This window comes from Pseudoliparis swirei, chromosome 12 (genome assembly GCF_029220125.1).
Source record: "Pseudoliparis swirei isolate HS2019 ecotype Mariana Trench chromosome 12, NWPU_hadal_v1, whole genome shotgun sequence".
Lineage (NCBI taxonomy): Eukaryota > Metazoa > Chordata > Actinopteri > Perciformes > Liparidae > Pseudoliparis > Pseudoliparis swirei.
Window position 1 is genome coordinate 1960287 of NC_079399.1, and position 13109 is coordinate 1973395.

The 13109-nt window shown below is 42.9% G+C and overlaps 1 protein-coding gene across 1 annotated transcript in view; it reads left to right on the top strand.

Annotated features, from left to right (window-relative positions):
* The window catches only part of xrn2 (5'-3' exoribonuclease 2), a 36644-nt gene that overhangs the window by 10402 nt on the left and 13133 nt on the right, over positions 1–13109 (top strand). The window contains 10 exon segments of the mRNA XM_056427481.1: positions 852–987; positions 3809–3916; positions 4658–4747; positions 4827–4899; positions 5978–6061; positions 6161–6258; positions 8451–8530; positions 9393–9449; positions 10441–10509; positions 11119–11247. Coding sequence (XP_056283456.1) covers positions 852–987; positions 3809–3916; positions 4658–4747; positions 4827–4899; positions 5978–6061; positions 6161–6258; positions 8451–8530; positions 9393–9449; positions 10441–10509; positions 11119–11247 — 924 coding nt within the window.

Genomic DNA, 13109 nt, shown 5'->3' on the forward strand with positions numbered 1-13109 from the left:
GCAGGAATATTCCAGTAAATTCCTCTGACACTCGTCAAAGCTGCTAAATCCATCGGGCTAAATTGGTATTCATGGAGGCTTTCCTCTTCGGAGTCGGCGCTCCCCGCGGGCCGCTCCGAGGATCCGCCGCACAGATGCTCGGCTCGGCCTTGATTATGGGTGAAGAACCTACCCCCCCCCCCAAAAAAAACCTCCTCAAATCTACCAGCAAGTCAAAGCCATTAAACTACTCCAGCAGCAAGTGTTTTATTTGTTTGTTAAATCTATAGACGGAGAGCAGCGCTTTAATAAGCAAACACGTCGTTTACGTACAAATGTATCGATTACATAAAAATTTATCGATTACATACAAATGTATCGTTTAGGTACAAATGTATCGTTTAGGTACAAATGTATCGTTTAACCTGCCGGCGGGATGGAAAAACCAGCCCAAACTACTCCGTTTATCCTGTTAAAAAGCGGTAAAAAATATTGTCCTTTTAAAAAAATCTTTTGGACGGTCTTTGAACACATCGTGTGTAACAACTCTTCCATCAAAATAAAATCAATAACGAAGCTTAAAATGTTTATTTCATCAAACATTTTATTCTGAGTCATTTAAAATCTCACCACAAATAAACTTTTTTACTTTGAACAGATTGTGTTAAAAAACTAAAAGTTCTGATCTCCTCAGTGACACTGAAGACATGAATGTTGGTCTCAGGTGAATCATGTGACGTCACACCTGGGACAAACAAAGTGAAAAACAATAACAAGAAAATCTGTCTGGTTCAGAAAGTCAATCAATAATAATGCAGGTTAATAAGTCGTCTGTATTACACACTGTGTATAAATGTGTGTGTGTGCTCCAGGCTGTGGGAGGACGGCTGGAAGCAGAGATACTACAAGACCAAGTTCGACGTGGACGTGTCCGATGAGGACTTCAAGAAGAAGGTGGTCCGGTCCTACGTGGAGGGTCTGTGCTGGGTGCTGCGCTACTACTACCAGGTATCCCTCCGCCGCCACCCGGGGTCTGCTGCTGCTGCTGCTGGTGGTTGTTAAATGTGGCCTGAACCTCCTGGCGGACTCACTTTTTAAACGGGCTTCCTGTTTGAAGTATTCTCAATAATTAACATGTGTGTTGTATGAAGTGTGTGTTGTAGTGGGTCTTCTTTCTGACCACCGTTTAATAGGGTTCAATTCATTTAAAATAGTTAAATCATCAGCATGTTTGTTTGTTAACATCAAACACTAACACAACCAACCTGACATTTACAGTAGCATTTAAATATATATATATATACGTTTCCTTCTCCACTGTAAACTATTAAAGGTAGAATATCACAAATATAGTTTCAAAAGCTCTGCAGCTGGAAATAAAATGAAAATGATTCCTGCCAAAATATTCACATTTGTATTCTTAATTTATATTTATTTATGTATATTTATTCATATATATATATATTTATTTATATATATATATACAGGACTGTCTCAGAAAATTAGAATATTGTGATAAAGTTCTTTATTTTCTGTAATGCAATTCAAAAAACAAAAATGTCATGCATTCTGGATTCATTACAAATCAACTGAAATATTGCAAGCCTTTTATTCTTTTAATATTGCTGATTATGGCTTACAGCTTAAGAAAACTCTAAAATCCTATCTCATAAAATTTTAATATTTCCTCAGACCAAGTAAAAAAAAAAGATTTATAACAGGTGAGTGTTTGTCAAGGCTCAGGAAACCCTTGCAGGTGTTTCGAGTTAATTAGACAATTCAAGTGATTTGTTTAATACCCTACTAGTATACTTTTTCATGATATTCTAATATTTAGAGATAGGATATTTGAGTTTTCTTAAGCTGTAAGCCATAATCAGCAATATTAAAAGAATAAAAGGCTTGCAATATTTCAGTTGATTTGTAATGAATCCAGAATGCATGACATTTTTGTTTTTTTAATTGCATTACAGAAAATAAAGAACTTCATCACAATATTCTAATTTTCTGAGACAGTCCTGTATATATATCTGTGTGTATATATAAAGCTTTTAATATTGAATTTTAGAACCTGGATTTAAAACGAGTTAAAATAAAAAGTGAGAAAACAGCAGAAAACTTTTAAATATCCCAAAAAACTGAAGTGAACAACTTTAAAGCTGTAAACTAACGAATGCAGCGGCGGTGAAAGTTTCTGCATCCCGTCGTTCATTTTTTGATCTCGAACTGCCAAATAAATATTAAGATTTAAATAAATGTCTGGTAATGGACGGCGAGTGTTTTGCTCTTCGGAGATCAGCGGCTCCACTTCATTGTTTGCAGTGTAAATCTTCCTTTTATCCTTTTTATCGTCCTAAAATATTGATCTTTAATCTGGACATGAAACGATCAGCTGTGGGGCCCTTCAGGGGGGGGGGGGGCTGGCTGATTGAGCTGTCTATATGCACGCTGTGTGTCCACTGAGCCAAAGCCCCTCTCATGGGGGCCCTTCTGGGGGAATTCATTAGCAGGGGGGGGGGGGGGGGGGGTCTGCTCGCTGCCGCTGCACGTTCACGGCTCAGGTTCGAGTCTACGAGCCGAGTTCATCCCAAACACAGGAAGACGCTTTCCTGAGAGGATCTTTGTTTAAAGAAACTATTCAAATCCAGATTAGAGCCGCTCTGTAACCACAGATGATTATATTTTAATCCAGCGTTGAATCTAAAAGGCCGAAATCTTCATTTTTTAAATTAATATTGGCTTCGCTTAATTAAAAAACTGCTGACGTCTCCTCGACCTTCGTGAAGTTTTTTGGCTCTGGTTGTCGTTCTACCCTGGACAAAATATCAGGAACGCCTCAGGAGGATTTATTAGTTTCTGCGTCGGTTCTCAACGCGACGATTTGAAGGTTACATTTATTGTTTCTGGGAAGTTGAATCACGACTTCCTGGTTTGAAATGGTGTTGAAATGTTTTACATGCAGCTGGTTAAATAACGCTAATGGTCATTAATAATAATTAATCATGCATTTTTCTAAGTCACAATTTTTAAATTAAGACGTAAACATCTTGTGAAACATGTTTATTCTCTCGTCTCCGTTCTTACAAAACAATGTAAATGTATTTATTTATTTTTGTTGACCTTTGACCCCCTGACCAAGGTCACACATTCATTTTTCCTCACGGAAAAAACATATTGCGATTTATTTAAGGCCGGATCCTTTTTACTAAGAAGTCCCCATGTGAGAGATGTGCATTGTGGGAAGTGAAGCTTAAGTTAAAGACGTGGAGCGTCCTCGGCTCCCGGAGGTTTATTTAATGTCAGGTTTATTAAATGTCAGGTTTATCGGGTTTCAAGCTTTCGCTCTGCGGTGGAACTTTGGGGGTTTTAAAAAAAGGGCAAAGAAAATGTTTTTATCTTCGCGGTCGTCTTTAGTTTCTATCTTGTTCTGTCGTGACGTAAAACACTTTAAATGTTCTGAAGTGTAAAGACGTGATTAATAATCCAACTGGAAATATGTTTGCATTAAATCAAAGTAAATATGCCGACGCTCAAAAATAAGTGAAAGTACACGGATTGCTGTGGAATGATGGAAGTATTCTGTCAACTTTAGTTCCTCAATTTATTTAGAGTGATTTAAATAATAATAATTTGGATGTGATAATAATGTGACGTTTCTTTAGTTTTACATTTGACAAATGTTTTGTTTCCTATAATAAATGAAACGTGTTGTGTGACGGCTTAAAGACGCCTGCGGGTGACTTGTGATCGTTCTGGGCGTTGAGCGTTATCTGAGCGCCGCGCGCGTTGAGCGTTATCTGGCGTCACGTGACCCTGACCGTGTCTACAGGGCTGCGCCTCCTGGAAGTGGTACTTCCCCTTCCACTACGCGCCCTTCGCCTCTGACTTCAAGGACATCAAAGGACTCTTCACGGATTTTGAGAAGGACACCAAACCGGTGAGTTCTTCTCCTTCCTCTTCTTCTTCTTCTCCTTCTTCCTCCTTGTTCTTCTCTCTTCTTCTTCCCATTATTGTTCTTCTTGTTCTTCGCCTCCTTGTTCTCCTCATTATTCTTCTCTATTCTTCTTCCCCTTCTTGTTCTCCTTCTTCTCTCTCCTTCTTTTTTTTCTTCTTCTCATCATCATGTGTTCCTCCATTCAAAAGGCAGTAAAGTCACAGCAGCATTTTGAGTTTCACAATAAGAGCTGATCTTGTGTTGGAGACTTCTTCCATCTTGTTTCTTTAACGAGGAGAGAGTTCCTCCCCTTCCTGTTCCCTCGGCTCAAAGTCGATGTGCGTGTTCAGACGTCTGAAACGAGAGACGTTTGTTTGTCTGACATTTACAACGGGTCAGTGAACGCCCCTCTGGTCCATGGCAAGGAGACGACTAAGCGTCCTCCTCAGCTTAGCGGAGGAGACGTGAAGTCCTCTTGTAAAAGGTCATTAAAGTTCATCGGTGAAGAACCTGAAACTGTAAGAATCACAAACGCTCTTTTGCTTTCTGTAATAATCAAAAATCCAACGGAGGAATCTCATTGGCTGTTTGTGGAGATGATGACATCATCCCTGTAGCTGTCTGTTACTTTTACGGTACAAATTGTTACAATTAGTATGAATACACAGTGAGACGGTAATAAGTTGTTTCAATGAAGTTCAAACCAACGTAGAGTTTAACCTTAACTCAACTCGTTGTGTCCAGTTCAAGCCGCTGGAGCAGCTGATGGGAGTGTTTCCTGCCGCCAGCGGCAACTTCCTGCCCGCGACGTGGAGGAGCCTCATGAGCAGCCAGGTATGAGTTAGAGTCCAGAAGGAGGAGCAGAGAGCGACGAGGAGTCGGCCTGTTCTCACGACGCCTCTTCTTCACACAGGAATCCGCCATCATCGACTTCTACCCCGACGACTTCGCCATCGATCTCAACGGCAAGAAATACGCCTGGCAGGGTGAGTCTCTCCCCCCCCCCCCCCCGCAGCTTTTAAAGGGCCAGTGTGTCATTTAGAGGGACGTGTATGATCATATTTAGTAGGGATGCACCGATCTGATCGGCGCCGATCCATATCGGCCGATATTCCCATTATCGGTTTTGATCGGCGTTCTCAAAACGGCCGATCAGATGACGTAACATCTGCGACAACTATCAGAGACGTTTCAATCGCAGCGCACCGCAACGGAGACGATGCGCCCGGCGAGGGCCGCAGAGTGAGAGGTCAGAGGGGATCCTCACCACCGAGCGGCGTCCCCGTCCCCCGAGTTGAATCTCTGGGTCGACTCAGCCGACTCTCACATGTCTGCCCTTATAGACTGATACTCACGGTAAACACATTCCATCGGGAGCAAAGAGGGGTTTGATAAAGTTAGCGGAAGGATTTAAGTGACAACATCCGGTTTTGCAAAGTTAGCGGAAAGAACCACGTGAAAAAACATCCGTTTTTCAAAATAAGATGTCGACAAATCATACACTAACATATAAAAGTAAACAATGAACTGATTTTGTATCTTTATAGATCGTTTCTGAGATTTAGCTTAAATTATGCTAACATTAAAACAGTTTTACTGGACCAAGGAAGAGTTTATAAAAATAAGTCAGACTTTTGTATGTTAAGAAAAGTCCTGTATATAGATTTCCCCAAGAGTTCCAGGAAATGAATAATGCAGATGTGTTCCATACATATCTGAAATCCCCTACAATAGCAATCAAACAATTTTAATGTATCAATTAGGACATTTTTCAAAGTAAAAGTCCTAAATGTTTAAAGAAAAAGGTAATTTCTTTAATGTTTGAGTTGCTTTATATATGTATTTCCTCATAGTCCTAGGCAATAATGCTACATAATAAATAGAATGCTTCAATCGACTCGGTGATCGGTATTATCGGATCGGCAGATACTGATTTCAGTGATCGGCACCAAAAACCTGATCGGCGCATCTCTAATATTTAGAACTATAATGCAACACGGTGGACGCCGTTGTAATACCAGATGCCCGACTGACACGCGCTCCACGTGTGCTTTTATTTTGAAGGTGTGGCCCTGTTGCCTTTTGTGGACGAGCGTCGGCTGATGGCGGCTCTGGATGACGTTTACCCCGACCTCTCCGCCGAGGAAGGTGAGCAGGAACATGAAGCGCGCCTGTGTTTCCGTCTTTATGTCTCTAGCGCCCCCGCCTGCCCAGTAACGAGCTTCTCTGTTCTCGCTCCGTCCTCAGAGAGGAGAAACAGTCTGGGCAGCGACGTGTTGTTCATGCAGAAGTCTCACCCGCTCGCCGACTTCATCCACGAACTTTACCGCACGGAATCTCACGAGGTAAGAAAACACGAAGCGCCACCACAAGGTCACGATGAGTTAAAATCAACCGGATGAAGAGAATAAATACAATAGAACACTTTCAGACAGGAAGCCACACAGGGGCTGATGGGAAATGTGGTCTCGATACTCACTGGTCGGTTTGGGTCGAGTTATTATACCTATACTTTAACATCAGGCACATATTTATTATATATATTTATATATATATACATATATACAGGACTGTCTCAGAAAATTAGAATATTGTGATTAAGTTCTTTATTTTCTGTAATGCAATTAAAAAAACAAATGTCATGCATTCTGGATTCATTACAAATCAACTGAAATATTGCAAGCCTTTTATTCTGATTTATTGCTGATTATGGCTTACAGCTTAAGAAAATTCAAATATCCTATCTCTAAATATTAGAATATCATGAAAAAGTATACTAGTAGGGTATTAAACAAATCACTTGAATTGTCTAATTAACTCGAAACACCTGCAAGGGTTTCCTGAGCCTTGACAAACACTCAGCTGTTATAAATCTTTTTTTTTACTTGGTCTGAGGAAATATTAAAATTTTATGAGATAGGATTTTAGAGTTTTCTTAAGCTGTAAGCCATAATCAGCAATATTAAAAGAATAAAAGGCTTGCAATATTTCAGTTGATTTGTAATGAATCCAGAATGCATGACATTTTTGTTTTTTTAATTGCATTACAGAAAATAAAGAACTTTATCACAATATTCTAATTTTCTGAGACAGTCCTGTATATGTAGACTTCTACGGCACGACTACATTACAACATACATATTTAATAATACTTGTTCATTTTCTGATTCAGAATAATGATACAAAAAACAATCAATTATAAAGATATATTTAAGAATATTATATATAACAATTTTTTTAAAGAAATCTATGGGAATTTTTAAAGTGTTGTCAATAATTTTGTTTTATTAAGAATTCTAGATTTAAACTATTAAATCTTTTTTTTTAGAATTACATATAATAAAAAAATATTTTTGTAAGCATTATATATAATAATAATAAATAGAATTGTATAACTTCAGAAACTTCCCACATTTAAAAAAAAGTATTGTGTATAATTTTTTTTATTAAGAATTCTAGATTTTTTTTGAAGAATTATATATAATAAAGAAAATCTATAAATATATTTTTTAATGAATTATATATATATATATATATTTTTTTAAAGAATTATATATAATAATAAAAAAAAGAATTATATAAATATCCCAATTTTAAAAAATTAGTAATTCCAATGAGCTCCATAATGAGCTGCAACATTACAGTGGTACAATAAAAACATTATTCTGCACTAACTTTGGTAGGTTAACCCTTGTGTTGCCTTAGGGTCATTTTGACCCAAATCAATATTACACCCTCCCCCCGCCTTAGGATTAATTTGACCCCATTCAATGTTTAATGTCGGTGTTCTTTCGGTAGTCAACAAACAAACATAAAGTGCCTCACACTTAAACTTGGAAAACAATATTAATTATAATAATTTTCTGGAGGTTTTAATTGCTGGCGTCAAATTGAACCCAAAGGGTAAAATATGTTAGTAAATATAAAGGTAACAGGAGGGTGAAACATTGAATCGGGTCAAAATGACCCATAGGCGGGGGGAGGGTGTAATATTGATTCGGGTCAAAATGACCCTAAGGCAACACAAGGGTTAAGAGCATTTTGAGACCGTTACTCCAGTGAAGGACCAGAGCTCCACCTGAACCAGTAGATTTGAGTTCCTCGTCGCCGCCCCTTTAAGTGAACGTTTCTCTTTGCTGCGAGGCGTCTTGCAGCTTACTCCCAACACGTGTCTGTAATGACGGTCTTCTTCTGTGGTGCCGTGGCTCCAACGCTGCGCGTCCCTCACTGCAGATGTGTTTGTGTCGCCGAGCAGGTGTCGGCCCGTTTAGTCTCGCTGATTACGCTTTTCTAAATACAAGGAACGTTGTTATTTACTCTCTGGGTTAAAAAATCATTATTTCTTTATTATTATTGTAAACAAAGACTTCAGAAATGTTTTCCGAATCTTTAAAGCTCATCAAATCGATTATCTTTCATTGATTACGTCATCGTAAAGCAGTTAGCCGCCCGGCTGAGAACCCGACTCCCTGTAAATACGGCCTGCTGTTCACAACGTGTCTGATTGTAACCGGCACTTTGACCTTTGACCCCGCAGGCCACCGAGATCCCCGCAGAGCTCTGCCACGGGATCCTAGGGACGCTGAACCTGGACGACAACCCCATCCTCCCAGACAGGTAAGACACACGACAGCTGCAGCAGGAGCTCCACCCGGGGTGACTCACCCGCTCACGACTCACCCGCTCTCACCCGCTCACGACTCACCCGCTCTCACCCGCTCACGACTCACCCGCTCTCACCCGCTCACGACTCACCTCCTCACGACTCACCCGCTCACGACTCACCCGCTCTCACCCGCTCACGACTCACCCGCTCACGACTCACCTCCTCACGACTCACCCGCTCACGACTCACCTCCTCACGACTCACCCCCTCACGACTCACCCGCTCACGACTCACCCGCTCACGACTCACCCGCTCACGACTCACCCGCTCACGACTCACCCGCTCACGACTCACCCGCTCACGACTCACCCCCTCACGACTCACCCCTCACGACTCACCCGCTCACGACTCACCCCTCACGACTCACCCCTCACGACTCACCCCTCACGACTCACCCCTCACGACTCACCCCTCACGACTCACCCGCTCACGACTCACCCGCTCACGACTCACCCGCTCACGACTCACCTCCTCACGACTCACCCGCTCACGACTCACCCGCTCACGACTCACCCGCTCACGACTCACCCCTCACGACTCACCCGCTCACGACTCACCCCCTCACGACTCACCCGCTCACGACTCACCCGCTCACGACTCACCCGCTCACGACTCACCCGCTCTCACCCGCTCACGACTCACCCGCTCACGACTCACCCGCTCTCACCCGCTCACGACTCACCCGCTCTCACCCGCTCACGACTCACCCGCTCACGACTCGCTCACGACTCACCCGCTCACGACTCACTCGCTCTCACCCGCTCACGACTCACCCCGCTCACGACTCACCTGCTCACTCCTTGTGTCCTTCAGGCCGGTGGCGTCTCCCATCCCAATGCTGCGGGACATCACACAGAACCACGCGATCGGGTGAGACACATTCCTTCAGTTTGTTTTTTCTTCTTTTCTTTTAAAAGTAGTCATAAATTGATGTGAATGTAAAAAGGAGGCGTGTCCTGTTTTGGTCGTTTTTCTGTATTTAAGAGTGATGGAGATGGCTAGAGAGTGATGGGGATAAGAGATAGAGTGAGTGATGGAGATGAGAGAGAGAGTGATGGAGATGAGAGAGAGAGTGATGGAGATGAGAGATAGAGAGAGAGTGATGGAGATGAGAGATACATAGAGAGTGATGGAGATGGCTAGAGAGTGATGGAGATGAGAGATAGAGAGATAGAGAGAGAGTGATGGAGATGAGAGATAGAGAGAGAGTGATGGAGATGAGAGATAGAGAGAGAGTGATGGAGATGAGAGATAGAGAGAGAGTGATGGAGATGAGAGATAGAGAGAGAGTGATGGAGATGAGAGATACATAGAGAGTGATGGAGATGAGAGATAGAGAGAGAGTGATGGAGATGAGAGATAGAGAGAGAGTGATGGAGATGAGAGAGAGAGAGTGATGGAGATGGCTAGAGAGTGATGAGATGAGAGATAGAGAGAGTGATGGAGATGAGAGATAGAGAGAGAGTGATGGAGATGAGAGATAGAGAGAGAGTGATGGAGATGGCTAGAGAGTGATGGAGATGAGAGATAGAGAGAGAGTGATGGAGATGAGAGAGAGAGTGATGGAGATGAGAGATAGAGATAGAGAGAGAGAGTGATGGAGATGGCTAGAGAGTGATGAGATGAGAGATGGATGGATAGAGGTGTGTGAGTGTATGAAGAGTATTTCTAGCGCCGTGTGAATCCTCCCACCTTTCATGAGAACGAGTGTGCCGCCTTCCCTCTCTGAGGCAGGAGAGGCGTTGAGGGAACACGTGGATCATGGAAAGTAGACGAGAATGTGCAGAAACACTTGAGGAGAACAATCCTCCAGGCGACCATCACAGACGCTCATGGACTCTGTCCGTCTTCTTCTCTCCAGGGTGAAGTTCAGAGATCCTCACTTTGACAAGGACTTTGTGTTCAAGGCCGTCCTCCTTCCTGGAGCCAAGTGAGGACTTCTTTCATCAAACCACTTCTTTCAGGCGGAGACATGTTTTTGTTAATATGTTCATAAATTGGTTCTCATTGTTATAAAGCCTGCCGATGTTTTATATTTATAAATCCAACAAATCGACCAAAACAAACAACTTTCTCACAAGAGGGAACAAGTACGTTTTGTTGGGACTATTTTCAGCGGCGGATTGATCTGCATCTGGTGCTGAACTCCAGTGAGGAGGAGATGTCAGGCTGTGACATCATGCAGTTATTGTAATAAGTTATTATAACTTAATATAATATATATTATAACTTAACTTCTATAAATTAAATATAATAGTTATCGATAAAGTAAATTAATGACGACAAACAACTCTTTGATCACGATGGGATGGAACCTTATTAATCACGAAGGAAACTCGCATGGTAAAATAAATAAAATGGACATTTCAAAATAAAATACAATAGCAATACTCGTTAATTAAATAAATAACACCTGAGATGATCTTCATGGAACATAAAATAATCCTGTAATACTGAGAGCTCTCTTCTCTCTGGGATCAGATTCAAACATCTGAGTGCAGCGCTGACGTTTGTTTGTTTGTTGTTGTTGTTTTGTCAGGATGCCCGACAAGGTCCTGAAGCCGGGCGACTGGGAGAAGGGCAACAGGCAACCGTGGAGACCCCAGCTGGGGTTCAACTCCAACCGGCAGCAGGCGCACCTGGACCAGTCCGGCTTCCGGGCTCTGGGGTGAGTTGTTGTTGTTCTTCTTGTTGTTGTTCTTCTTCTTCTTCATCTTCTTGTTCTCATTCTTCTTCTTGTTCTTATTCTCGTTCTTTTTCTTGTTGTCCTTCTTCTTCTTGTTCTTCTTCATCTTCTTGTTGTTCTTGTTCTTATTCTCCTTCTCGTTCGTGTTCTTCATATTCTCGCTGTTCTTGTTCATCTTCTTCTCGTTCTTGTTCTTCTTCTTGTTCTCGTTCTCACGCTGGAGCCTCGTCTTCATTTACAGACTTTTTATTGACCTCTTCACATTAAAACACTCCACAAACGATCTTTAGTACGACGTGGCCCTGCGGATCCTTGAATGAACTTTAAACTTGTTTAAATGTCAATTATCAGTTGAAATGCAGCTGAGCCCGTCGTGGTTTAACAAGCAGCATCAATAACACACACAGCTGATGTTAAAAGTGTTTCTACTGTCACGCTGTTGTTGTTGTCGCGGCGTGGCGGTGGCGAGCGTTGAAAGTGAATTGCGAGTGTTTAAAGATGTGAGATGTGTCGGCTCCCCGTTACCCAGCCGTCCTTGATTATGATCCACACGTCGATATTATCATTAAGGGAAACGTGAATGATTGAACATCTGGCCCACTGCGCATTCATTATGAAGGAGTTGAAGAAATCTGATGGTGTACAATTTATTTTTCCCGCTAAACTAAGTCGTTAATTCAGTGATTCTGTCGGTTATGAGGCTCGATGAGGCCAAACGAGCAGCTGCTGCTGGGAGACGGAGACTAGAGACATGAGACGTGAGACTGGAGGCATTTAGAATCAGAATCAGAATCAGAAACAGTTTTATTGCCAGGAATGTTTACACAAACGAGGAATTTTTTTTGGTGGAAGGTGCAACATTTGGACATGACAAACAAACAACAATCAACACGACAGAAAGACAACAAGTAATGTGAAAGTGTTTGGGTGTGTGCTTCAAGTGGTGTGTTTTAGTTAAAAGTGTATGTTACGCGTGGCGTGTGTTTAAGTTAAAGTGCATGTAAATAAAGTGGCATGTGTGGAGGAGGCCTCAAGTTAAAGTGCATGTTAAAGTGACGTGTGGAGGAGGGAAGAAGAAGGAGGAGGAGGAGGAGGGAGGAAGAGGGAGGAGGAGGAAGAGGAAGGAGCGGGAGGAAGGTGGAAGAAGAGGTGGTAGTCCTGGGGGTGACAGTCAGTCAGTCCGGGTTCCATTGATGAGCCCGACTGCCGACGGGAAAAAGCTTTGGTGTGGCGGGTGGTCTTTGTCATGATGGACGCAGCCTCCTCCCGAGGGAGGGACTTGAACAGTGAGTGTCCAGGGTGGGAGGGGTCAGCGACAATCTTTCTGGCCCGCTTCAGTGACCTGGAGGTGAACAGGACCTGGAGGGAAGGCAGATTGCAGCCGATAACCCTCTCGGCCGAGCGGATGATGCTCTGCAGCCTGCGCTTGTCTTTGGCTGTGGCTGCAGGGTGCCAGACGGTGATGGAGGAGCAGATGATGGACTCAACGATGGCCGTGTAGAATTGTACTATCATTCTCCCTGGCAGGTTGAATTTCCTCAGCTGCCTCAGGAAGAACATCCTCTGCTGGGCCTTCTTGGTGATGGAGCCGATGTTCAGCTCCCACTTGAGGTCCTGGGTGATGATGGAGCCCAGGAAGCGGAAGGACTCCACAGCGTCGACGGGGGAGTCACACAGGATGAGAGGGCGGGTGGGGCTGCATTCCTCCTGAAATCCACAACCATCTCCACTGTCTTTAGAGCGTTGAGCTCCAGGTTGTTCTGGCTGCACCAGGTCACCAGGTGGTCAGTCTCCCACCTGTAGGCGGTCTCGTCCCCACCAGAGATGAGTCCAATGAGGGTGGT